Here is a 27,947-nt window from a genome sequence, read left to right as displayed (position 1 = left end):
TTATTTTGGATAAAGATTTATTTTTAGAATCCTTTTATGAGATGTTTAACATGGAATTATAGCTACAATCCAGCAAAGGTAAAGTTTAACATGGAATTATAGCTACAATCCAGCAAAGGTAAAGTATATATTTTACTTGAGAAACTAAGTTTCTTTCTATTATTTAAATCTTAAAATAATTTCTATCAACTGACGCAATATAATCCACGTCCAGATTTTGATTAAATTATATCAATCAATCCTGCAAGTTATTTTATAACAATATTAGTTATTTACTATATTTAGCTATTTACGATTTAAGATCAGCAATAACGCAAATCTCCGATGGACGTTCACTGCTGGACAAAGGACATTGAATTTACATATTCCCATCTTCTTGCTTACTGACCCTGCGTTTTCCGGTGCAAATCCGCCATACTTACATATTAAGACCCTTTATTACCCTCCAAGCGATGTACTGGCATATCAACATTCCAACTCGTGAGGTTATGTCGTAAACTCTCCGTATTTCTGACTAGTTGACACCCATAGTTTCATCCATGTAGCATTCTCGTGGAACTTACAAAACCATTTCTTAGTGCACCACGACGCTTTACATCTGCATTTCTATTTATTTTATCCATAATTTATGTGTCTGTTAAAGCTGATCGTTAATGTTGTCTGTCAATCTAACAGTGTTGCAGGCAGGTCAAGTAGAAACACTTCGAGCATAGCTCAGTCCATCAGCCGCTGGCTGAATCTGGGCCTTCTTATCAAGCCAATTGTTAGCACATATACCTCCGTTTATAAACACATGACGCTGTGCTGCACTGCCGGGTCACGGACCTCTTCTTATCAGCTCACTGGAACAAGGACAAAATAAGAATTAAACACAAGATAGTAAAATCTGGCTCGACATTCGTGAGTGTCCAAATAAATTGTAAACATAACATTGACCTTGGAGCTAGTTGAACTTCAATAAATAAATCTTAATTGGACCAGTTTGACAGTTTCTATCTCATATTTTTAAACCCAATGTAAAAAGTGTATTTAGTTTATCTTGTCTGTCTGTGTGTTGGTTATTATAGTGTCTCCTAAATCCGAAACCAAGTAACAAGCTGTATTTGGCAGAGCCACAGAATGATAGGCTTCAGTACTCCATGCCAATAGTGTTTGTTAAAAAGGCCCTTAGGGTAGAAAGGCAAAGAGAGATACAGAGCTAGACTCTCTCGAAGTTGTCAGGAAAATAATACTTCATATAAAAGGCGTGGTTTTCCTAGCAAGGTTATAAAATATGGTTATTCCATAAAACCAAACAGTTTTATTTCTCTTTAAACGTTATTGTAGAAAACCATTTTTTCTATTAATTTACTTCCATTTATACTACATTAGTATTTTAAATCTTCATGGTACTAATGTGATTCGACCAACAATTCGGAAACTGGACGGAACGGAAGAATTTGACAAGAAACCTCTTAGAGCTGCTGTAATTCTTTCGATACACAAAAGCTTAGAGCTTGTCTCTAGCAATTATTGACTTTAAGATATATTATAATACTAGCTGACCCGCGCAACTGCACTGAATCGGTTATTAGAGGTTTCAATATCTTAAATACAATAACAAATTGCAACGCTACCAGGTCCAGTTTTATTTCCAAACTACGTTATTCGCGGCGGCCCGCTGCATTTTGTGACTTAAAAGTCGGCATGACATCGTTAGAAAACATCGTTATATTTCAGCCAATTTACAGAAATAGGATGGTACGCATGTATTCAATCGTTGTGCCATGTGCCTTGCGATTTGCTAGTATCTGTGAAGATTTATGTCCTTTATCTCAACAATATTAATCAGGTCTTCATTAAAATTACACAATACATGCTTGTAAGTATATATACACTTTCAAATAAAAAAAGAATTATTAAAATCGGTTCAAATTTAACGGAGCTATGAAGTAAAATTGATAAAAAATTTCATTTCCCGGAGGAAACTTAGTGTTTATCGGAATAAAAAGTAGCCTATATGTTGATCCGGAATACCAGCTACCAGTATACCAAATTTTAATTAAATCCGTTCAGTAGTTTTCACGTTTTGCCCGGACAGACAGACAGACAGACAAAAATTTAATAAAAATCTGTTTTGGGCTAAGTATCGATTATAAAGCATCCCCCAATCAAAATTTTCAAAATATATTAAATGTACAGAATTCTTCCAGTTGCAGTTTTATTATAAGTAGGTATAGATGTTTTAATAAAACATGATAATGAGAAATAACATCATGTGATAGAAGTTTTTTAAAATATATAAACAATCGTCATCATTATCATATCAATCCATTACCAGTCCACTAAAATACACGGGTCTCCTCCCGCAATAAGGAGCGGTTAAGGCCGTAATCCACCACGCCGGCCCAGTGCGGATTGGTGGACTCCACACACCGTTGAGAAAAGTATGGAGAACTCTTAGACATGCAGGTTTCCTCACGTTGTTTTCGTTCGCAAGTGATATTTTAATTGCTTAAAACGTACTTTAGAAAAGTTAGAGGTGCGGGGTGGGATTCGAACTCGGCCCCCCGAAAGTGAAGTCGAATTCCTACCTACTGGGTAGGAATTCGACTTCACCGCTTCTGCTAATATAATCAATAATATTGCAATATTCAATTACTTAAAAATGTATACTCTGACTATATTCTAACACGCTTGAACTGATATGAATTCGGCTTTTGGTTAGGTTCTTGATACGTTTTGCGGCGACGAGTACATAAAGCAACACAACGAATTAGTTTGGCCATCCAGAGGGGCAATGCTGCCAGCATCTTAGGAACTGTGCCTCGCTGCGGTGGTTTCGAGGACGTTTTAGATTTTATTTAGTTTTTAAATAGTTTATTTTAGGTTATAGTTATGTATTAATAAAAATTATATTTTAGAGATAATCAAATAAATACACAAGGTGATAATATTATATTTATTTTGTTTCATAATTTTTATGATAAACTACTAGACTGAATTTGCATTATATAGGTACTTCCCCTGCTGGCATTAGGCAAAGTATCGTCGCGGAATGTTTAAGAATTTGGATTTCATATCTTGGTTTATTTGAAAGCTTTTATTGTTTAACCCTTAGCTTTTATTTTTGTCTCTATTTGATATTATTGATATCACGATTTTTTTTATTATAGGATAGGAAATTAAGCTCAACGACTATATTTTGTGTGTAAAAAAACATGCTTTCTAATTGTATAAGCTCAGTTCTTGGTCATTTACGTTGGCGAATAGAATCGTCATAGAATTGCATTTTAAAGTTATTCTATATGCACCTTATTTCAGGGCTCTTACAGCTGCACAAAGTACTCGAAACACTCGCAATTTAATCTCTCAAAAAACATTCATCAATAACACAACTCAGTAGAAAAACTATTTGCCCGTAATGCGATATTAAAACATTCTAATGACTTTGAATATATAAGTATTAGAAAGTATTGAAACACCCGCTGCATTTGGTTATATAATGTTATGTTCATTTGCATACAGTAAACGATGGTAAAGTGAGAGTAGTGGATTTTTATCAGAGGAGTCACAGCTAGAAATGTGCTGTTAAACAAGACATTGAAGGTAGCTGGATACCAACGTAGTGAGTGGAAACTCCATAGAAAGATTAATATCAAAGCGTTGGGGCGATAAAGTCATATATATCGCTATATTATTTCACAAGAAGTAAAAGTGATGATTTTAAACTGGTTGCTGGCTCCGATCCGGAATATTACGCATATAACTCTAATCAGTTTCTTTGGAGACCTTCAGGTGTGGTCTACACTAAAAAAAATGAATGCTTGATTCCGTTGATAGAACCCAGGACTTCCCATTTTTAAGGTGACATCGCTCATCACTGCGCTAGGTTAGTGGACAAATTACTACTGCTTGCATTATAGAACAGCGATAAGTTGCATTAGTAGTAATTTTAACTTAGACTACGAATTTCGATAGTATGAGCTAAGTTTAGACTATTAAAGAGGTGACGCTGCTTGCACCATTTAAATCAAAAACGGATGTTTGACAGCAAAGATAATATAATTTCGTTTATTATAGGCAATACTAAACAAGGAAATACGAAACTTAAAGACAAACGTCCTACTGCGCGTAACCGTGTTTTTTGTGTCGACAACCAAACTTCCTACCTTACAACTACATACGAATTAGTCAGATTAACCGAACGCCACGTTGATTTAAGATGTAACGAAGCTCACTGGAACGTCACCCCCAAGTTTCATAGCTTGAAATGTTGTCCCACTTGTCAGAGACACAGTTTGATTTGACGCAAGCGAAGCCGAGGTCACTAACTAGTTAGTGTTTCAGCGGTACGGGCTTGTTGTCGTGCCGATCAAGTAATTGTCGTGTGCCGCGTTACGGGGAGCAGCCCCCGTTGGTACCGAGCCGTAATTAGGAGTCTTTACTACTATACGACACGTTTACAGTGCGACATAGTTAAACAAGATATTAAACTATACAACACGTGAAACGGGTTTGGTTATTTGAGTAATCAAATTCAGAGGATATGAAATCCACGAAGTAAGCTAGTTTCTCGCTTATGATTATATCCTTAAAGAATATTTACAGGTATTTCATTTTATTAACAGGCATCAGATTCGCAGATAGATACTGGATCAGTTTATTTCATTCATGCATTACGAAATAATTATGCCAAAGCATTTTGCGTTAATAAGAGAGATGAAATGGGTAGACCCATTTTCGCGTGTTTTTTTTATAGAGGTAGAATTAGAAAATGATTGACATAATTATGTCTAAAAAATTTAAATCGAGCTAGTATTTATATAGGAAAACGGTTGAATTCTAAAAAAATGTAACATTTCTACACTCCATTAATAAAATAAAAATTTAAAGCGCTCCAGTACAATGCCTGATAATATGAATACTTATTGGAGTTAGGGGCTTAGTATAACTGACACACAAGTTCATAGGTAGATCTGCCAACGCAATGTTTACCCTCGCCATTCCAGCACCGTCCACTATATCTACTTATTACATTAAATGAATACAATTTATTGCACACCAAATTAAAGTACAGAAAAAATAAGATACATATGCAACAGTGCATATAATTTACCGGGCTTCTCGCCTGTCTAGCAGTTCGAGGTAACCAAAGGCGTGAAAACATTTTGATTTACATAAATTCTACATTCTATTATTGCTTTACCTATTCTTCTTCCCTCTCAACGTCTTTCACTGGGAAGAGATTTCTTATGCGATGTGTATATCTTTTCTTGTAGAAATTAAACACCGACCACCATTCGTATGGTTTCGGTTGAAATGATGGGTGGCAGTGAAGTAAAAATATTATTTTTCAAAAAAAATCGTGTAGGACAGAGTAAATTGCCGCAAAGTACGGGAATCGTTTGCCATAATAATTTAGCGTGCCAAAACTGCCTCGCTCGCAAGCAATTGATAAATGCAAAGCTAACTGCTATTTTGACTTTGATAATTACGGTTTAAACATTTCAGGTTTCAAACAAACCAAATCACAATATATGTATTGACTGTCTATTGGGTGTCAAATAATTTTAAAATTTTAAATTCATATTGTGGGAGGAGATTCACGCCCTGTAGTTGGCCGGTATTGGGTTAATAAGACATTTAAAAAAAAAATTTGCGAAAACGCTCGCCGGGTGTCATGGCCACACTCGTGACTATCTTGCTCTATGTGTATCTCTGTAACTACTTTTTTTTGGTGTAAAATAAAAGTCTATTCATTCATTTATCATCATCATCCTCATCATATCAACCAATAGGTGTCCACAGCTGGACATAGGTCTTTTGTAGTGGGTTCCAAATTCCACGGTTTGTGCCGCTTGGGTCCAGCGGCTACCTGCGATGCACTTCGTCGGCTGTCAGCCTCGATGGGCGTCTACCAACGCTGTGCCTACCAGTGCCGGGCTGCCATTCCAGCAGATTATCGATTGATCATATACGATTAGATCAATTTTTGACAGCCGATTGGCGCAGTGGGCAACGACCCTGCTTTCTAAGGCCGTGGGTTCGATTCCCACAACTGGAAAACGTTTCTGTGATGAACATAAATGTTTTTCAGTGTCTGGGTGTTTATCTGTATTTTATCAGTATTTATGTATATTATTCATAAAAATATTCATCAGTTATCTTAGTACCTATACCACAAGTTGAGCTTACGTTGGGGCTAGATGGCGATGTGTGTATTGTCGTAGTACATTTATTTATTTATTACTAGCTATTGCCCGCGACTTCGTCTGCGTTTGATTTTGTATTTTGAGGTGGCATTCAATTTAGTTGTAGTTCTAAAAAAAATTAAAGTATTCAGTATCGCTATGCTTAAATGCGGGGTTTGCTGCTGTCCGCTGAGGAGTTCTCTCCACTATCTCCAACCACATTCATCAGATCTACACAAAGTTTGGGCAAAATTGAACACATATTATAACCTCTATAGTACAAAAATAGTTATTTAAATCGGTTATCATTTGTCGAAGTTATGGTGTAAAATCGGCAAACACTTTCATCTCCTCTCCCAAAGGAACCGAGCTTAATGTCGGGATAAAAAGTATCCTATATTACTTCTAACACTTCCAAGAATATGTGTACAAAGTTTCATGAGGATCGGTTAAGTAGTTTTTGCGTGAAAGCGTAACAAACAAACTTACATTGACATTTATAATATTAGTATAGGGATAGGGATAGGGATTTATATTTATATAATTCAATATTTTAGCGATTTATGTTACTGCCATCACGCCTATTCTGTCAGCATTAGGATATGGCGATGTGTTTTCGATGGGACTTACACCCTATACAAGCTGTCAAGTATAGTCCGGCCAATGCGTAGTGCTCGTAGCTTATCTGCTATTAGCTCGTTTGGCTTGTCGCGCTCCGCTGTGCCGGGATTGAATTACTTTACCAAGCTATTGCCCGGCCGCCATGTTTGTTTAGCTTCATGTTTATAGCGCTCTGAATTATATTGTATATCGACAACCAGCTCTTCTATTACATATTATTACTAGCGGACCCCAGCGCCATCTGTCGCGCTGATTTGTGAATCTAAACCATCCAGGGTGCCACCCAAACGCATACCGAAAAATTCATTCAAATCGGTCCGGTCGTTTAGGAGGAGTTCAGTGACATACACACGCACACAAGAAATATATATATAAAGATTTTCTATTACATTCTTTTACTGACAGGCCTTGTATGGAGGAGTGTTAAAATTAACATCACATTTTTCATTTCGTCCACCAACCGCTCTGGCCCAGCGTCGTGGACTACGGTCTTAACCCCTCCTCATTGTAGGAGGAGACCAGTGTCCTGTTGTGGGCCTGCATATTTGATTGCATTTCGTCCGCGGTTCAGATTTTAATTGGAATAATAAATGCAATAAATAAATTAACTATGCCTCGCTGCGGTGTTTTCGAAAACGTTTCCGTTGTGTAATGTTTAGGGAAAGAAATATAAATTCTTTCTTTTATAACAAACTTAAACCGATACGAAAAATGCTAAATATAGTGTATAATACAAACACACAAATAGCATAATTTGTGGCAAGAATCATAGGCAAGTTGGGTTATATGTAGTGGCGTGCATAAAGGGTTATACAAAACTTAAGGATAGACTTTGTAAGAGTTATTAAAAGCCTACCCTTGGGTATTTATTACTCGCACTGGAGATTTTTTCATTTTATATCATCTGCGTCCCTGTGCATACCCTCTATGCACGCCACTGGTTGTATGTTAAATGGTAAATGTATGCCTAGGAATCTTCATTGATTAGGCGTTACTTACTTAGGCATTAACTGGTTCGAAGTTAGTGAAAAGGGGTATAAGTTAAGCTATGTGTTTGTTGTATGTAATGGATGTTGCGCACCTGGGTGACGTCACACGACGTAGTTCTTGCCGGGCTCGCGGCGCCCGAGCGCGAAGGGCCAGCGGCTTGTGCAGCGCGCGCCCGCCACGTCGCCGCGCAGCAACGCCACCACGTCGTCGAGGTAGCGCAGTGCGCGCGACTCCGCCGCCAGCGCACGCGCCGCCGCCGCGCACCGCCTCGCGCGTGCGCTCTGCACCTGTCCACACCAGACATGTCACGTGTTGGCCACGCGGGTGACAACAATAGTATATACTTGAATCATCATCATCATCACTACAATCGATTAAAGTCTACTACTGGACATGGGTCTTTTGTATAGAGTTCCAAAATCCACGGTCCTGGGCTGTTTAATTCAAGTGACTCCCAGCGACTCGCTTGATGTCGTCTGTCCACCTCGTTGGGGGCCGACCAAGGCTGCGATTACCTTTGCAGGGTTACCATTACAGCACCTTGGAACCCAAACGTCCATCGGTTCTCCGAGCTATGTATGTAAAATTGAATACGTCTATTTAATTTCATGGGAGGATCGTAGGATGTGGATGAATGTATTTGCGTGTCTCGACACGGCAAATAAGACTTCTTTTAGTTTTATTATTCCAATACAAACTAGCTTGTACCTCACTGTTGCTGATGATGCAGTCCAATGTCCAACATTAAATCAATCTAAACCAAAACCTTCCGATTACAGATTAAATTTAGTATAGTAATAGTGCTGTATTTTCTTACTCTTCCCTGTAGAATTCAATCTGTCATCTGAAGAATTTCGATCAGATTGAATATTAACTTCGTAAGATAGTAAAGATCTAACCTTTTTGCGGGAATGGTAGTTATATTAAACTCATACCTCTAATCGGTTTCTACGCAACGTCGTACCGGAACGCTGAATCGCTTAGCGGCACGTCTTTGTTGTAACTAGCCATGTCCGAGGCCTGCCACCAGAACAGACCAGAGAAAATTCAGAAATTACGGTTTTCACCTATATTTGATGGAAATATCAACGTGACAAAATTACAGCATAAATCCGCAACTCTTTGGCTACACGATTCAGGTGCTAAATTGCAAAGCTCTGCGGGTGGGATACTCGGAGGGATGCGGGTTCAAATCCCGCCGGTTTCTATAATTTTAACCGAGAACGCCCACTGCTTTATATAGGCCTTTCGCAGGGATTTTCTCTTGCTAAGGTTTTGTGCCGTTTGTATTCATCTTGTGGATACGACACTGCTCTTTCCGATGCAGTGATTAGAATTTTTAAATAGCCACCTGAAAATGCTGAAAAACATAAGCGCAAAAGAAAAGCGTGCACCAAGGCGTCGAACCACGCACACAACTGCCACCACCGAAAAACCAACTACAATAATGCAAAGCTAGGAAACAAATGTGTGACGTTAATAGTGATACGTAACTCTACCTAAGTGGTAGAGTCACTACAAACACTTGACGTTTCTTAAGTGCTTATAAACTAGGCCTACTTGAAATAAATTAATTTTGATTTTTACCTGTATCTTTACTCACTTTAATAATCTATTCATGTGATACACAAATAAATTATTAATTTGTGCATTTAGAAATGTGGAAGTAAATCAGCAGCAGCTTCCTAATTAAGTACCCTTTTTTTTTTTTTTAATGACGATAATAAACTAAACCTAACTATTCGATTTTGTTATTATATAATGGTTTTAACTGTGTAAATGCATATTTGGACAGCTAAATACATTATTATCTTTTAACATTTAATTATTTATTCATTCAATAAGTGTATTTGACGTTGGTTTATTTATTGTCAAAAAAATCGGAATTAATGTATTGTATTTGTATTGTGTAATTGTTGCATAGTAAATATTTGTAATATTGCATGCCGTAAGGCAAAAATCAGCGTTATAGCAATAGTTGGTATAAATAAAGTCTTATGTAAACCTTTTTATAGTAACAACTAATTGGATTGCATGATGTTAGGAAAGAGTAAGGGCTTTCGGTTTAAAATGAAACTACAAGGGTTAAAAAGAAAATAAAAGATTGCAGAAAAGTACCTTTTTCATTTTTCAAGTTGTACCTATCCATAAATATGGTATTTATCTCCCAGTTTTCGCCTGTACCTTGCCCTTTCGATGCTCTTAGGGCACCGCGGGAAAAATTTCTTAATTTACTCAATCACTTCTTATTACAAATTGTGTGCGAGACGATGTTGCTGGCAACCGTTAGCAAAATATAATACATAACATATATTGATAAACATAAGCCCCACTTAATGTATTACTCTATAAATTCCAATCCGTTATTAGCCACTGCGGGCACTAGAGCATGTCCGTCTTTCCGTTCCAAATTAATAATTAACAAGAAATCGTTTACAGTAAAACAATAGAAAGTATATAATATAATACAACTCTATCCTTATCCTTACATATTATAACACAAAGTCCCCCGCCGCGTCTGTGTGTGTTTGGGCGCAAAAAATTTAAAACTACTGAACAGATTTTCATACGGTTTTTACTAATAGACAGAGTGACTCTTGCGGAAGGTTTAAGTGTGAAATTTATTATGGTTTTCTGTAAATTCACTAAAATATAACGATGTTTGTTAAAGATGTCGTAATAAAACATTCCGGACTCGGACCTTTACTGGCTTGCGCCTCGAAAATTATTGATGATACTTAAAAATAATGTACTAAGTTTAAAGTAATCATCATTACCCACAAAAAAAGTCCACGAGGCTAACTGTTATACCTAGTTTAGTCACAAAAACCGCTTCTTATTATTATTTGTCTATAAAAACACAGGTTTTTTAGAACTGGTAATAATCCATTTGGTGCAGACGAAGCTACGCAGGTCGGCTAGTTTAATATATAATCGATTTTCGTTATAATATGATAAGGGAATCTATCGGCAACAAAGAAGATATGTGTAGTCGACTCGAGGAGTTCCTGTTACTATTGAGTGATAACTTCATTTATAAGTACCTACTTTAGCTTAATGCTACTATAAGAAATAAAGTTTGACGACCTCCCTGTGCAATGGCGAGCACTGGGAATATAAGTAGGAGGTCCCGGGTTTGATCCCCGCCAGGGGCAATTTGGGAATTTATAATCCACCAATCCGCATTGGGCCATCTTGGTGGACTACGGCTTTAACCCCTTCCCTGTAGTGGACCGGCAATGGGTTGATATGATGAAGATGAGTGTGAACGGTTCCCACGGGATTTGTAAAAAGCCGTAAATAAACGCGGATGAGAACATAATCAACCACCAGTGGTTGGATGATAATGACGATGACGAACTTCTTTCATTCATTTCAGAAAGTAGTTCATTAACTCATTCATTCGTTCATAGAGAAATCATCATCATCATCATCTTGATGGTGATCAACCGATTGACGTCCACTGCTGGATATAGGTCTTCTGTAGGGCGTTACAAAGTCCACGATTCTGGGCCGCTTGTATCCCGCGGCTCCCCGCGTCTGTCCACCTGGTTGGGGGTCGACCAACGCTGCGTTTACCGGGGTTGCCACTCCAACACCTCGGAACCCCAACGTCCATCGATTCTCCGAGCTATGTGCCCTGCTCATTGCCACTTCAGCTTCGCGACTCGTTGAGCTATGTCGGTAACTTTAGACCTTCTAAGGATCTCCTCATTTCTCATTTGATCACGTAGAGATACTCCTAACATAACTCTTTCTATCGCTCGCTGAGTGTCATAAATAAATACAGTATGATATACAGATGTTATTTTATATAACATCAAACGTTATCGAACCGTTCAAAAACAGTGTCAGTGATCAAGCTACCTGTTACTTCTTAATTATTGGTAGGTACATTAAATTCTTTCGTTCCCAATTAAGCTGATTAGTTTTGCCATTATATTTTTATATTAACATAATAACGTGTAGGTAGGTACATAGTTCTTTTGTTGTAAAATTTTTAGAAGTTCGTATAGTTATAGCGAATCAATATGAAATTTAGTTGTTCACAAATCTCGCGGAAATTGTCTTTCGTTCGTATTACACGGTAAGGTTGCTTGGAAACAAGCGGGTCCGCCTTCATCTCACACAAGCAGTGGCGTGCACTAGTTATTTGACCAGGGTATGCATAAAGCAGGAACTTGGCATAAAACGGAGAAATTCCCCTTCAATACGAGTTATATAAAGTAACTAGCGGACCCAAGCGCCATATGTCGGGCTGGTTTGTGAATCTAAACATCCAGTGTGCCACCCAAACGCATACCCAAAAAATTAATTCAAATCCGTCCAGCCGTTAAGGAGGAGTTCAGTGCCTTACACACGCACACAAGAAATATATATATAAAGATTTGGTTAGGCAGTGCTTTTGTACAAGTATGAAGTGCACACCACTGCACACAATATAGAAAAATGATTGTTAAATTGTAAAACGATGTTCGAAAACAGCTGCTGAGTCTCTTGCCGGCATCTTCTCGGTAGAATCTGCCTTTCGAACCGGTATTAGAGTCATTACATACAGACGTATTTGACGCTTAAAATGTTCTTGTTTAATTTGCATTTGATCAATGTTTAAAGTCCGAACATGTAGCGAACTTGAAATGCCCTTAAGGAAAACGTAAAAATTTCATAATACCATTGTGTTATATAATGACCTGTGTGGCCGCTTCTTGAAGAAGGAGTTCATCATATAAAGGCCCTCCTTCTCCATGAAGTCAGCCAACATTTGACCCCTGTGGTTCCGTTGCCCATACCCAAATTGCCCCACCCTCAACTCTGAACCAGTTCGCTCGCCAAGCTTCGCGTTGAAATCCCCCATCACAATATTGTAGTAGGTGTTCGAGGCATGTATGGCTTTTGAAATGTCCTCATACAAAACCTCTACATCCTCGTCTGGGTGTGCCGAAGTCGGCGCGTATACCTGTATGACCTTCAACGAATACCGTTTGGTAATTCTGAGTATAAGGTATGCTACCCTGCTCGACACACTTTCGACTTTTACAACATTGTTGACGAGAGACTTGTGGACGATAAACCCGACACCACCCTGTGACTGTTGGTCACCCTCCCGGTAGTAAAACAAGTTGCCGGATTCCAAGATTATCGAGTCCTCCCCCTCTCGCCGGACTTCAGACAATCCTATAATATCCCAGCGCAACTTGCTCACCACTTCTTCCAGCTCAATCACCTTTCCATCGGTCCTCAACGTGCGAGCGTTGTATGTTGCCAGGTCAAGTCGTCGGGGTTGGCAGCGGAATCTCTGCCGGAGATTCTTAACACCCCTTGCCCCGCCGTTACCATAACCGCTGCCAGAGCCAGGAATAGCGGGGCCGCCGGGAACTAGGGGCTGTGGTTTTTTTCTCCTTCCCATTAAAGATATGCCCGATAATGACCACGCTGGGCAGGCGGGTTGGTCATCGCAGGGCTAGACTGATCGCCCCGGCGTCGCTGCTGCCCGACACCGGTCTGTGCCATTTGTTCAGCCTAGCCAATTCGAAGACACCTGGATAAGCCCCGATGGTTCCACGAGAAACGAGATCGACTTCATCATGTCGACCAAACGGCATGTATTCAATGATGTCTCTGTGATCAACAGGGTTAAAACCGGAAGTGATCACCGTATGGTAAGAGGCACATTGAGTATAAACGTTCAACTTGAAAGAGTCAGACTGGTGAAGTCTACACTCCGGCCTACTCGTGCCCATATTCAAAACCCCGAGAGCTTTCAACTAGAACTACAGAACCGGTTCGGTTGCCTAGCAGATTGCGACACTGTGGACGATTTGAACAACAGGCTGGTGGAAACTGTCCAAACAGTCGGGTCCAAATTCTACAAGGCCCACCGTAGAAACAAGGCCAATAGGTTCTCAACCAATACACTCAAGCTTATGACGGAGAGGCAAGAGATGAGACTACAGTCTATAGCAGACGCGTCCGCTTACCGGCGGATTAATAGGCAGATCTCTAAATCACAGACTCGTGATATGCGGCACTTCAATACAGAGCGTATTAAAAATGCCATCGAGCAAAACAGAGGCTCTAAAGTGTTCGCTAGAGATCTGTCTATCGGTCAGAGCCAGTTGATGCGACTGAAGACCAATAATGGTAGTCTTGTCTCTTCCAAACCTGAGATCTTGGGTGAGGTTGAGAACTTTTATGGACAGTTGTACACCACAGTACAGACGCCTGTTGAAGATTTGGCTAAGGATCCTAGAGCCAAATTAACTCGACACTATACCGAAGATATCCCAGACGTCAGCCTATACGAGATTAGTGTGGCTCTCAAGCAGCTTAAAAATGGCAAGGCGCCGGGTGATGACGGAATAACGGCAGAACTCCTGAAGGCAGGTGGAAAACCGATACTGAAAGTCCTTCAGCGATTGTTTGATTCCGTTATTCACCAAGGCACAACGCCAGAGGCATGGCACAGGAGTGTGGTGGTTCTGTTCTTCAAAAAAGGTGATAATACCTTGTTGAAGAATTACAGACCCATCTCGCTGCTGAGTCATATCTACAAGCTGTTTTCGAGAGTCATTACGAATCGTCTCGCTCGTAGGTTTGATGACTTCCAGCCTCCCGAACAAGCCGGTTTCCGTAAGGGCTTTAGTACCATAGACCACATTCATACGCTGCGGCAGGTTATACAGAAGACTGAAGAGTATAACCGGCCACTTTGCTTAGCGTTTGTGGACTATGAAAAAGCCTTTGATTCGGTGGAAACTTGGGCTGTGTTTAGGTCACTGCAGAGATGCCGAATTGACTACCGGTATATCCAAGTGTTGCAGTGTTTGTACAAAAACGCCACTATGTCAGTTCGTATACAGGATCAGACTACGAGACCAATCCAATTGCAGCGAGGCGTGCGACAGGGAGATGTTATCTCCCCGAAACTATTTACCGCTGCGTTGGAGGACGTCTTTAAGCTTCTGGAATGGAACGGACTTGGCATCAACATTAACGGCGAGTACATCACTCAACTTCGGTTTGCCGACGATGTAGTCATAATGGCAGAGACTCTGGGAGACCTAAATACGATGCTCGATGGCCTCAGCAGAGCTTCTCAACAGGTTGGCCTACGAATGAACATGAGCAAGACGAAGATTATGTCTAATGCTCATGTTCCGCTTCAACCAGTAATCGTTGAGAACACTGCACTCGAAATTGTTGACGAATACGTATACCTAGGACACACGATCCAGTTAGGTAGGTCCAATTTCGAGAAGGAGGTGAACCGCCGAATCCAACTCGGATGGGCAGCGTTCGGGAAACTCCGTGCCATCTTTTCGTCAGAAATCCCTCAGTGCCTGAAGACGAAAGTCTTCGAACAGTGCGTGTTGCCAGTGATGACCTATGGCTCTGAAACATGGTCGTTAACTATGGGCCTCATAAGAAGGCTTAGAGTCACTCAGCGGGCGATGGAGAGAGCTATGCTCGGAGTATCTCTACGCGATCGAATCAGAAATGTGGAGATTCGTAGAAGAACCAAAGTTACCGACATAGCTCAACGAGTCGCGAAGCTTAAGTGGCAATGGGCCGGGCACATAGTTCGGAGAAAGGATGGACGTTGGGGTCCCAAGGTGCTGGAATGGCAGCCCCGTACTGGTAAGCGCAGCGTTGGTCGACCCCCAACGAGGTGGACAGACGACATTAAGCGCGTCGCAGGTAGCCGTTGGATCCAAGCGGCTCAGAATCGTGGAACTTGGAACTCCCTACAAAAGACCTATGTCCAGCAGTGGACGTCTATCGGTTGATGTGATGATGATGATGATGATGATATAATGACTAATGATTTATATTCGTACCTGAATGGGTGCAACAAAAACGTGTATTCATGAACTGACTTTAATTTAACTTAATGCATTATTGACATAAGTTTCATTGCTGAGCGCAAATTCAAGTCGTTTTATAAGTAAAAGTATTAAAATAAATAAATAAAGACGACTTTTCTACAACGGATGCGATAAATCATTTCCGTAGAGACACACCTGGGGTTTGTATGTTAACTTTATACGTTAGATGTGGTCGCGAGTGAAACCTGGGCATGAATATTGATTAAAAATTCAACAAACGTTTAGGAGAGATGAGAGGCTACAGAAACCTGCGTCCAATTTTGACTAGAGATTAAAAATTAAATTGGTGGAATGCAAAGCTGATCCCGGACACTCGCTGTTCAAAGGAAAAATCAGCGTCGGTAACCAAACACGTCCGGTCTTGTATACGGCTTCGGTACATGTAGGGGGGCCATTTGTCTATGAAAAATTCTATCTGTTATATTATAAATGCGAAGGTGTGTTCGTTTGTTTTGCTTTCTCAAGCCCTAAGTAATTAATCGACTTGTTTTTGGCATTGAGTTAGTTTAAAAGACGGAGAGCAATATAGGCTATTTTTAGTCCTGGAATCGAATTCCCAAGGGTATGTTTCAGACATCACATGGAATATACGTGGCATCTTCGTGTGTGTCTAAATTTATTTATTGTCTTAGCGGTTAATGGAGAGACACATCATTGTTTACACAAGCGTCCTTAAATAGTGCACTGTTTTGTAATCAAGGTTGTTTTATTCTCCTGTTAATGCTTTTCAAATTACCACGCGAGTGAAAGCCGCGGCTAAAAGCTAGTAGGATATAAAGTGGGGTTACGTCCAAAAGGCAATATTTATGACATCTGCTTTCGGTCCTTATGTCACAAAACTCTAGCTCATTAACAGAATGGCTAAAATAATTGAAACAACGATATTTGGTGTAGTACAATGAAAATATATATACCCAATTAATATTAATAAAAAATATAATGATAATAAATTGGACTAGATATATATACCTCATTTGGACGTCGATGTGAACGACAAAATATGCGTGAAACATAAAATGATAACATCGTTAATCTATGTATATATAAATGTTTAGTACCTACCATATTTTTTCCAAATAAAGAATTTAAATTTGACCCCAAACTGAACATTGATTTTGTATTTTGTAAAAATTCTGGCATCGAAATTCTTGCATGAAAAGGGATCAATAAAAAAAAAAACTGCACTACACAGTACACACTGCGAGTGCAATCTCACATGGTCTAAGATGGAAGGGGCTGGTATACTTTTGAGTCCGCAAAAAAAACGCTTCCCGTGGTTTTAAAAAAACCGAAACAAAAGCGAAAAAAATCGCAGGCAACCGCTATTATCTAATATTTCCCGATTCTGGTTGTCGCTATATTATGAAGTTTTCTTGATAGGTAATGCCATAGAACCTTAATTATACACGTATTGGACCAGTTTAAAGTGAGTTTTCAAATTTAAATATTCATGTCCTAATAGGAAATAAACAATTTACGCCAGCGAAATAACAATTTGTATGTAAATCTCTGAAATTTTCGATAAATACGTAGCTGATGATAATCATCAGATGATAATGTTATGCGATCACTGATTTAATTAATATTATGCCCAATTATTACATTATTTATTTTGTTACTAAGACATCAAGAATATTGATTTATACAAGGCTTGTTAGAAAGGAGTACTAGAACACATTTACATTTTTTTATTTCTTTACAGGTTAGCCTCTAACTGAGATCATACCTGATGGTCAGTAAACAGGTATAGCAGTTATATTCTACCCATACCCGTAATCGGTTCCTACGCAACGTCGTACCGGAACGCTTAATCACTTGCGCCACTTCTTTGTTGGTCAAGAGAAAACTCAGAAATTATAAATTCCGAAATTGCCCTAGCTGGGAATCGAACCCAGGCCTTCCTATTTAAACCTGCAGCGCTCACCACTGCACCAGGGAGATCGTCTCTAGCAACTAAAGTTGCAAAGTGTCTCTAGACTTTCCGAGACAATGTCAAAGCATGGTGACCCTACACAAATGTAAACAGGGAAACGAATGCCCGTGTGTGACCAAACGATAAAATAATAAATACACATATTTAAGCCACACCACCGCTCCACTGCTCCACCGCTCTATCGCACCATCGCACCATCGCACCATCGCACCATCGCTCCATCGCACCCACGCTCCATAGCCGATAAACAAAGATTAATTAGCGATTGTTATTGGGCTATTAAATACGCGGTTATTTAACGTTAATGCTTTCGGTTCGTTAGCGGATTATGCTGACCGATTGAATATTGATTTGACGATAATAACGTGTAGTGATAAAGTTGTGTTATGTTGACTTTATTATTTCATCTACATATAGAGTTAGTTTTTATGGCCACTGTCTTGAAGCCTCTACCGATTGAGATAAGATGATTAAATCTTACTACAATCCAATTTAAGCACTGGCAACTTCGAATGCTGTGTCTTCGTTTGAAGACCACTCTGGCCCAGCGGTGAGAGCTGTGAATTTAAGTAAGAGGTCCTCGGTTCGATTCCCAGGGGCAATTTGGGAATTTATGATTTCTGAATTTTCTCTGGTATGTGGCTAGTTACCACCATATCGACAAAGATGTGACGCTAAGCGATCTAGTGTTCCGGTGCGATGTCGCGTAGAAACTTTTTAGGGATAAAGTTATACTCCCTAACAGGTAAGCCCGCCACCATCTTAGACTGCATCATCACTTACCACCTGGTGAGATTGCAGTCACGGGCTAACTTGTAGTGGAATTAAAAAAAAAAGTATGCGTTTTTCGGTTTTTGTAATTCGCGGGTACCGTATTTTCCCCGATTGTAGTTTATAACAATGGTTAAAATATGTATGTAATATTTTTAATGATTTGACTATTTTGATTGTTTAATAATCTCTGAAATTAAAAATCTAGTCCCAAAACTTCAGATTGAAGATTAAATTTAATAGTGCTATTCTTTGGCTACTTTACGCGAGCGCGGGTCTCCTTCCACTATGAGCAGGGTTTAGGCCGTAGTCCACCACTTCACACGCCATTTTAAGAACATTATGGAAAGAAAAGTTTCTGTTAGGCATGCAGGTTTCCTCACAATGTTTCCTCACCGTTGTAGTTACTGATACTGCGCACATAACTCAGAAAAGTTAGCGCAGCGTGCTGAGCTTCGAACTCGGCCCCCCGAGAGTGAAGCCGAAGTCCTACCTACTGGCTATAACCGCTACGATTTGATTGCTAATAATTAACATATCTTTAAACGAGAATATATATCATTGGAAGTATATATATATATATTGGAATTGGAATCTCGGAATCGGCTCCAACGATTTTCTTGAAATTTAGTATACAGGGGTTTTCGGGGGCAATAAATCGATCTAGCTAGGATTCATTTTTAGAAAATGTCATTTTATTCGTGTTTTCCGGTAATAACCGATTTGGTGCAGACGAAGTTGCACGGGCCACGTAGTAATTAATATAAAAGATAAGTTTGATTAATAAAATATTTTTTTTAAATTAAGAAATTAAAATATTACTTGCTTTAACAGTGAGAGCATGCATTTCAGCGTGGTGGACTACGGCTTAAACCCGTTTAACTCTGAGAGGACCGCGTCCTGTAGAGACCGGTAATGGTTTGATTATGATGATTATTGACTTCGGGCATAAGTTATGTTGTTTATTAATGCACCTAATAACCTAGAATATATCTCATATTTGTTAGCAAATCTGCCTTTGTATGTACAATTGGTTAAAGATAAAAAGGTAGCTTCGTTCAGACCGGTCAAAATTATGCATAATCTGTGGTCGGTGTAAGTTGGAGTAGGAATTCAAAATGACAGGAACCCAGAGCCAAAAGGATGTTCATATAAAATGGCGGGAAAAATAGAGGTAAAAAAGAGTATAGACAGAATTATCAACGGAAGATTGAAGGAGTTATCTCTTGATAGATAATAAAAAGTGTGCAATAAGTTCAGATATATTGATGTTTCAGTTTACAATGTGCTACGTTGTAATTGGAGATACTAAAACGATGAAACGTTGTAAGATATGACTTAGTCTTTTTAAGATTTAAAACTAATATTTTCGTAGTTAATCAACATTACTTGAGAGCTCGAAAGCGGGTAGTCAGATTCTGCCCGTGACATCCAACTTGACATCTCGTACTTCCACAGTGGGTCTAAATATCGACAAATCCAAAAATATTATCCGTGTATGTACCCGTTGAACTATATTTAAGAAATGGGCTTTTCTTTTATATTGAATATACCAATAAAGTACTTTATTACTTTCTACTCTCTAGATGGCACGCACCAAATGCACTTTGACACTTTGACTCGCCCTCGTTGCTGATAAATAACTAGTCGCAACTAAACTAGACCAGATCAGATAGAATAATGATAAATGCCGTTAAATTGTTAAGTGGGGTTACAAAAGAGCAATTGCTGCATTGAATATGTGTTTGTGGGGGACTTTCAGGTAACAATTTTTGATTTATTTACGTTTCAAATTAGACAGTTAAATTAAATATTTGATTTGAGTAAACTAAGATTGAACCCAGACCTTTGCGCACTAGATATTGATTCATCTAAAAAGTTTTTTGCTACGTATATGTGTTATAAACGCTAATTTTAATTCACGACAGAAATAAAGTTTCTCATAAAACATGAGGTTCATAGTGATTAAATACAAAAGTGCGTGTTTTGCAGAAGCATTTTCAAAATATGGTGCAATAACAGTGGTAATGTGGTGGCAGTCGTCAGTTGGTACCAACGTCAGAGGTCGCGCCGAGAAACGCGCCGAGCCAGCACCTGGATGTCCTCGTGGATGCCCGCCAACTCCTCGTGAAGACTCCGAGATTCCACCAGCAAAGCATCCAACTTTCGCGCCGCCGCCGATAATCCACAATCCTCAAAGTCTTCGTCATCTTCCACAGCGAGAGCCAGTTTCCCCAACCTTTCTCTTTCCATAGCCTCTCGAATCCCTCCACCTCTTTTCCGGAACTCCCTCAACAGCTCTCGGCGGAGATTAGCACCTGAAAGTTCGTCTTCTTCCGCTTCTCTTAACTCATCAGCTAATGACCTTTCTGTTTTAGTTGAATTTGAACTACTCACTACTGAATTTTTTTTAAGCTCTGATTCCTCTCCACTATCTTCAAAATTTTCCGATAGTCTAGAGTTTTGTTCAGGGGTGGAGGTAAAGCCATTGGGAGCGAGCAGGGCTCTTTGAAGGAATCTTTTAGTGTCTTCATCGTAAGGTCTGCTGAGGCCTCGCCTCTGTGTCGGCCTAACTATCGCCTCCAGGGCGTCCTTCCCTGGATCCTCGGGCCGCAACAGTTCGAGAATTTTTGCGCACGACGACGGTGAAATCGCCAGCACACTCGATACAAACTTTCCTTTAACCACTGAAGTGTGAATATCACTGTTTTTAACCGAAGGAATATACTCGCGGATGTTTTCGTTGATAAAACGATAATTGCGGAGCGTGATGCCCTCGGGCGTTTCTTCCGGGACGCTTTGGGAATCAGTTTCGTCGATGGTGACCGGCGGGACGGCAGTGGTCTTGGTGTCGGGAGCCAGCGCGTGGCTGCACACGCTCATGTCGCGCTCGACCGCCGCGCGCACTGCTCGCTGCTCACTAACTCACTCACTAATAAATTCACTCCACGAAAGCGGCACGCGCTAGCACGATAACATATAATTGCTTTAATACATTTTAATTTGCCTCACCACATTCAGAAACTTGAATGTTGACGGACAAGCAGGTGTGCCAACTGCCAACAAGTTATTTGGATACATCATAACAATTATCAATTGAAGTGAAAGAGGAATTTAATTATCCAACTAACACGCTAGAGTAATTATACAGTATGCTACTGACTTGTTCAATCATTAAACGTTTTATAAATACTTGGTAAGCGAGACACTGAGTTTTTTGTATAAAATGTTCCGAATTTTGAGAGAAATGGAAGTCGGCACATCCGCATTGATTTTTCTAGTTTAAATTAACTAGATTTTGTTGAACGATCAGTAACTGAGACGCCGCGCGCGAACGCCTCGGCAGCGAAGCCCAGAGTGCAGACGGCAGACGTCGCGTCGTCGCCGGAGCCGATGCATTATAATTCAATTTAAAAGCTATTTATGTGCACAGAATGACCACTCGTACAAGTGATTACTCGGTCTAACAATGTTATCCCATTTTATGCACTCCATTTTGTGATTGAGTTATTAATTAATGTGTTTGTTTTTCAGCTCGCTTTATTTAAAATCCCATATTATATTAGCACGTCTTGTATTTCGAACAGAGTTAATTGTGTCTTGTGTTTTTTGCTCTGTAATTTTATAATCTAATTCCCAAGCATGTTATTATCTAGAGTTGAATACATTTTTTATTTGGCAAGAATCCTTTCATGTATATCACTTGCTGCTCACGTTTTTAAATGTGGCGATGTTCCAGCTCCTTTGGACCCCAATCTACCTAGTTCTTAAGCTACACATAACTGTATGGAAATCCATACAAAAATCTATATCCAGCAGCAAACAAACAAACTAGCAACTAAACAGCAAACTATAAAAATGTTCTCTAAAACAAAAAGTAAGTTATGTTTTTCATTAAGGACTAGCTAATCTAAATAAATAAAAAGGTTCAATAAAGCTATGCTATATTTATCTAGATTACCATAGTGCAACTAAATTTCAACCTAAGCGCCATACTGCATGGCTGTTTGTACACCTCACTAGTCTGACTAAGCACCCACTAGCAAAATGTAAGTGAATGTTAGACGAATCGTCTAAAGGGAGTCGCTGCTGACACCATTTAAAGACTACGCTAGTCCTAATTTGCCAGTCGCAATAGTATATTATTGCGAACGACGAATTAAGACAAAATACTTTTTTTTCTCAAACAGAAAACATGAAATTTAAAAGGGAGTCAGAAAACAATCTAATACAAAACGCTGTGTTTATCGACCCTCGGCTAATTTAGAACTATGGTCGGGGTCAGTATGACAGTAGTGAAGCAGCTCTTACTACCTCCTCTTTTGTTGCACTATTTCCATGAACAGTTCTAGACGCATCGGAGCTGGTCACTGTTTCACTTTTGCTTTAGCTAACTAACTTTCCGCTTCATGTGCTCGCCACAGACTAACGGTAAATCAAATGAAATCAAATCAGATCCTTTTATTTGCATAAAACTTTGTAGGTATACATGCTTAGTAATAATATATGACATGCAAATCTTAATTTAAACAAATAAAGAAAACATTTTTTTATGTAACATCAGGAATTATGAAGATAATGATATTTTTTTTATTGTTATGATTGACGGGCCTAGCATATGGCCCACTTGATGGTCAGTGGAAAACCATCGCCTATAAAAAGTAAGTAATTAACTTTATTGTAATAGCGGCCAGGAAATCTTAGCGATACGGCAGACGATTGCACCTTATGGCAACTATTGTATGAACATTTTTTGTGAATATTCTCAGTGGTATAATATAAGTACCCTGTTATTATAACAGGGTTGTGGAGGATCGTAGAAGAGTCCAATCCACAGTAGTGAAATAAAACAACAAGGTGTAGTCGTTTTACCGGAGATGCGTTCGCTTCAGAGTCAGCGAGTGAAGTGCGTGATTTGACCGCGTGAGGCGGGGTTTTATGCTCACAGAAGCGCGCGCATATCGGTATCTTTATTAGAGTATGAGACAAGGATGCAAATACAGGTAAAAGAGATAGCAATATTAGTAGACAGAGATAGTGATACATAAAGAGTGAAGCGGTTGTTTACAAATTGGTCAGCTTCAGTATGGTTGGTGACGGGGAAGCATCGACCGCTTAATTTAAATAAATCTTATGTTTAATTTTACAGCTATAAATCGTCTATATTTATTACTAATAAAATATACTCTAAATAGACTTATCGGAGATTAGGTCTCGCAACTAACTTATATTTTTCATACAAATAACCAATATATCTACCTTATCAACTATTTGATACAAGGTCTCGCAAAAGTATTTGTTAATTTACTTAATCAATTTAGGTATCGTGAATCTTCAACAGTCTCCCCTCCCCGCGAAGATGACATCTGGAGCACTTCATGTTGAGGAAGAAGATTGCGCGATTTTCACTAGGCGGGAAACCGGTCGCTTTAGTATTCCGGCGGTAGTGCGCACGTCTACTATACGTGTTTTTCCGTCTGGTCCGGGGTAGGTTTTGATGATTTCACCTCTTGGCCAGGTGCCTCGGGGAAGAGAATTATCGATTGTCACAATGTCGCCGATGGTTGGGTTAATGAATCCATTTTGATTGTTGTTGTATCGCGGTGTTATCGTGGGTAGATATTCATTGAGCCAGCGTTTCCAGAAGTGATCGGTGAGGCGTTGTAATGTTTTCCATGTTGGGGGGCCGATGAGTTCGTCGTCCGTGAAATCTCCCATGCGAAGGTGCCCGCTTGATCTTCCAATCAGAAAGTGGTTTGGAGTTAAACCTTCTTGGTCATCTGGATCTAGGGATACCTCTGTTATAGGTCTTGAATTTATGAGGTGTTCTGCTTCTAGAAGTAATGTATGTAATATTTCTTCTTGAGGATGTCGTGTATTAAGGGTTGCGGTTAGTGCGGTTTTAACTGATCGCACTAGTCTCTCCCATGCTCCTCCCATGTGTGGAGCTCCTGGAGGTATGAATTTCCATTGAATTCCTTTTTCTTTGGATTTATCTATCATTTTTTCAAACGCTGTCTTGATTTCTTTATTTGCTCCGATGAAATTTGTTCCATTGTCGCTAAACATCGTTTTAGGTGTCCCTCGACGTGCTATCATTCTTCGCAGTGTGAGTATCATGTTATCTGCTGACAAGGATGTAGCAATCTCCAGATGAACTGCTCGCGTTGTGAGGCATGTATATAAAGCCACCCAGCGTTTATCTGTTTTTCTGCCAATTTTTATGGTTATTGGTCCGAAATAATCTACAGCAGTGCAGGTGAACGGGTATTGTTTGTGTTGCAGGCGTTCCACCGGTAAGTCTCCCAAAGGTGTTGTGATAGGAACGGCTTTGTGTATTCTACACCATTGGCATTCTCTTGCTATACTTTTGACGGTGTTTCGAAGGGATATCACATAGTATTTCTGTCGAATCTCGTTCATAATCGTGTTGTGATTACCGTGATTGTATTCTTGATGGTAATGGTTCACGATTAGTCGTGTAATCGGGTGTTTTCCATCGAGTATTATGGGTTTTTTTGTAGGAAATCGCTATGTTGTTGGCAGCGGATAGGCGAGTTTCGAGATGCATTATATCATCTTCTATAACGGCGGTGAGTCTTCTTAGGCGGGATCCTTTGGCGAACTTCTTGTGATCTTTAAGGTTTTGAATTTCATTCTTAAAACTGTCATTTTGAATTCGTTGTATCAACATTGTTTCAGCTTGCTTGATGTATTTTCTTGATAATGGTATTAGTTTGTTCACGGTTTTTATAGTTGGTTCTTGATTCGTGGGTGTTTGTTGAGTCATCTGTTTTTTATACGGTTTCCAGGCTTTATCCTTGACGATTCGTTTAGTGGCGGTGACTTTGTCGGGTTTATTTAGTAATGTTTTAAAAACTTCGACGCTTTGTATGAAGCGTGCTGAGGCTCGTAGGTAACGTGTCCATGATGAGAAACGACTGACGTCTGGTATAGGTGGTTGAACGAGACGCGCCGTGGCTACTGTCTGTGTTTTTTCTTCGCCCGTAACTTGTAGTGAGCGATCACTGTGATCTTGAGGCCATTCGTTGCAGTCAAGTTTTAGGAATTCTGGACCGTTGAACCATCGATGGTTGCTGTCGAAATTTCGGGGTGCCGATCTAGTTGCGTCGTCAGCTACGTTTTGTTTAGTGGGTACGTATCTCCATTCTGATGTTTTTGAGAGTTCTTCTATTTCAGCTAGTCTGTGTGCGACGAAGGTTTTGAACGTGAGTGGGTCGGATTTGATCCATGCTAATACCGTTCGAGAGTCTGACCAGTAATACTTCTTCTTAATATTGGTGTCCATTTCTTGGTGAATGCTGTTTGCTAGACGGCGGCCAAGCACTGCGGCTTGTAATTCTAATCGTGGTATAGAGGTAGGTTTGAGTGGGGCCACCTTGGCTTTTGCTGCTATTAGTTTTATGCTGACCTGGTTGTTCATAGTAGTTTTCCAGTATGTTGCAGCGGCATAGATGGTTTCACTGGCGTCTACGAAGGTATGTAGTTCCCCCTCGTTACAGGAATCTGTACATCGTGGAACGTTGAGATTCTTTAGACATGCTAGGTTGTTGAGCCATTTTGACCAATGGTCTCTAAGCGTGTCGGATATGTGGTCGTCCCAATTTATTCCGGTGCGCCATAGTTGCTGTATAAGTGTTTTTCCTTGTATTAAAACTGGAGTGGCTAAACCTAGCGGGTCGAATACTGACATGACAGCGCTTGCGACTTCGCGTTTAGTTGGTGGTCTCGTTTCTTTAGTGACGTCATCGGGCGTGTTGCGAAGGCTGACAGTAAATCGTAATGCGTCGTTGTTGGTTTGCCATATCATGCCCAATGTCTTCCCATATTTATCGTGGTCTCCCAAATTAATGTGGTCGGGATGGTTGATTTCCATTGTGTTAATAGTGGATGGATAATTCGATGTCCATCCTCTTAGTTCGAAACCTCCACTTTTGTGTATGAGGTCCACTTCTTTACTTGTTCTTTTTGCTTCTTCGACTGTTGGGAAGCTTTGTAAATAGTCGTCCATATAATGACAACGTTGAATGGCATTCACAGCCTCGGGATATTTTTCTTGGAAGTCTTGAGCATTTCGATTCTTAACGTATATAGCTGAACAGGGTGATGACGTTGCTCCGAATATTAGCGACTTCATTCTGTATTCTTTAGGTTCTGCGTCTGTTTCGTTCTCTTTCCAGAGGAATCGTAAGCTGTCTCTGTCTTCTTCTCGTATTACGATTCTGAGAAACATTTCCTTGATGTCGGCTGCGACGGCTACCGGGCCTTGGCGGAACCTTATCAGCACGCCGAAGAGGGATTGTAGTAAATCAGGACCGGATAGTAAGGCATCGATTAGACTTTTGCCATTTGTGCGTTCGGCGGCGTCGAACACGACTCTTAATTTTTCCTTTTGTGGATGTATTACTGCGAAATGTGGCAGGTACCAGGTTCTTGGCGAGGTGGGTTTTGTGGTGGCTAGTTCGGCATATCCATTGGATATTAGATTTTGTATTTGGTGAGTATATTTTAATTTGAAGTCTTCATTTTTATTTAGTTTTCTTTCTATGCCTTGTAGGCGGCGTAAGGCACTGTTTCTATTTTGTGGCATAGTTTCATCGTCGGATTTCCATAGTAATCCGCATTCGAATCTTCCTTCGGGCAATCTATGAGTTGTTTTTTCTAAAATTGCCATGGCTCGTTGTTAGGGATCTTTTAGTGGTTTTCTTTCTGTTATTCCCAACGAGTCGAGACTGAAATGGTTTTTAATTAGTTTATCTATGTCTTCAGTTTCTTTTTCATGAATGTGATTTATGAAGAGGACGGGTTTTGAGGTTTCAGTCTTCAAGCCGTGAAGTATCCATCCTAGGCTGGTTAGGGATGCCACGGGCTTTGATGCGCTACCAGTCTTCAAGTCTCTTGTAACTATTAAGTGCCAGTTGTCTTGGCCTATTAACAGTGATGGTGGCGTTCCATCGTATATCAGCTGATCTTCTATATCTTTAAGATGGGGGCAATCTTCTATGTCTTCTTTCTTTACGGATTGTGCTATAAGGTTGAGTTGTCCGATTGTATGTGCCTGAAGATCTTCATATGTCCTTGAGAATAAACCTTTGATACGAATTTTAATATGTCTTGATTCTTCCGTTTTCATTTGATGACCGCTTATGCCTTCGATAACTAGGCTCTTTGCAGGTCCGGAGGCTCCTATGTGGTGGGCGACTTTGTCTACCAGCAGAGTGACTGTTGACCCCTCATCTAGTAAGGCCATGACGGTCTCAGTGCCATTTGGTCCGCACAGCTCTACAGGTACTATTTTTAAGTAGGCTTTTGAAGTGCCTATGTGATTTACTGAAACTATCTTATTAGAGTCTGGTTTTAATCTTTCTTGATGCAGTAGCTCATGATGCTTTCTGATGCAACCATCCTTGCCACAAGGTTGAGTTTTGCATTGAAAGTGTCTGTGATTCGTTTTGAGACATTTGAAACACAACTTTAGTCTTTTGACTATTTCCCAACGTTCTTTGGTGGGTTCCTTTGTGAATTTGTCGCATTTGATAATATCGTGTGATT

At 39.8% G+C, this 27,947-nt stretch overlaps 2 protein-coding genes across 2 annotated transcripts; both read right to left on the bottom strand.

Annotated features, from left to right (window-relative positions):
• Positions 1-316: 316 nt before the first annotated feature.
• Positions 317-21,716, bottom strand: LOC120637169. The gene is made up of 3 exons (XM_039908841.1): positions 20,469-21,716; positions 7,876-8,071; positions 317-842 (listed from the first exon to the last, which is right to left on the bottom strand). Exons 1-2 carry the CDS (start codon positions 21,255-21,257, stop codon positions 7,886-7,888), a joined length of 975 nt encoding a protein of 324 aa, XP_039764775.1. The 5' UTR covers positions 21,258-21,716; the 3' UTR covers positions 317-842; positions 7,876-7,885.
• A 3,094-nt stretch (positions 21,717-24,810) lies between these two features.
• On the bottom strand, positions 24,811-27,069 carry LOC120637013. Its single transcript, XM_039908595.1, has one exon. It carries the CDS (start codon positions 27,067-27,069, stop codon positions 24,811-24,813), a length of 2,259 nt encoding a protein of 752 aa, XP_039764529.1.
• Between the last annotated feature and the right edge of the window lie 878 nt (positions 27,070-27,947).

This window comes from Pararge aegeria, chromosome 3 (assembly GCF_905163445.1).
Source record: "Pararge aegeria chromosome 3, ilParAegt1.1, whole genome shotgun sequence".
NCBI classification, from domain to species: Eukaryota; Metazoa; Arthropoda; class Insecta; order Lepidoptera; family Nymphalidae; genus Pararge; species Pararge aegeria.
Note: the sequence above shows the minus strand (reverse complement) of the source record. Positions and strands in the feature narration are given on the sequence as shown.

What these genes read in the sequence shown, in the direction of transcription:
- LOC120637169 (XM_039908841.1), bottom strand. Translation starts at nt 21,257, where the DNA reads ATGAGCGTGTGCAGCCACGCGCTGGCTCCCGACACCAAGACCACTGCC. An exon ending in GCATCCACGAGGACATCCAG is followed by an intron (nt 8,072 to 20,468) that starts GTGCTGGCTCGG and finishes TGGTGTGGACAG; the next exon opens with GTGCAGAGCGCACGCGCGAG.
- LOC120637013 (XM_039908595.1), bottom strand. Translation starts at nt 27,069, where the DNA reads ATGGCAATTTTAGAAAAAACAACTCATAGATTGCCCGAAGGAAGATTC.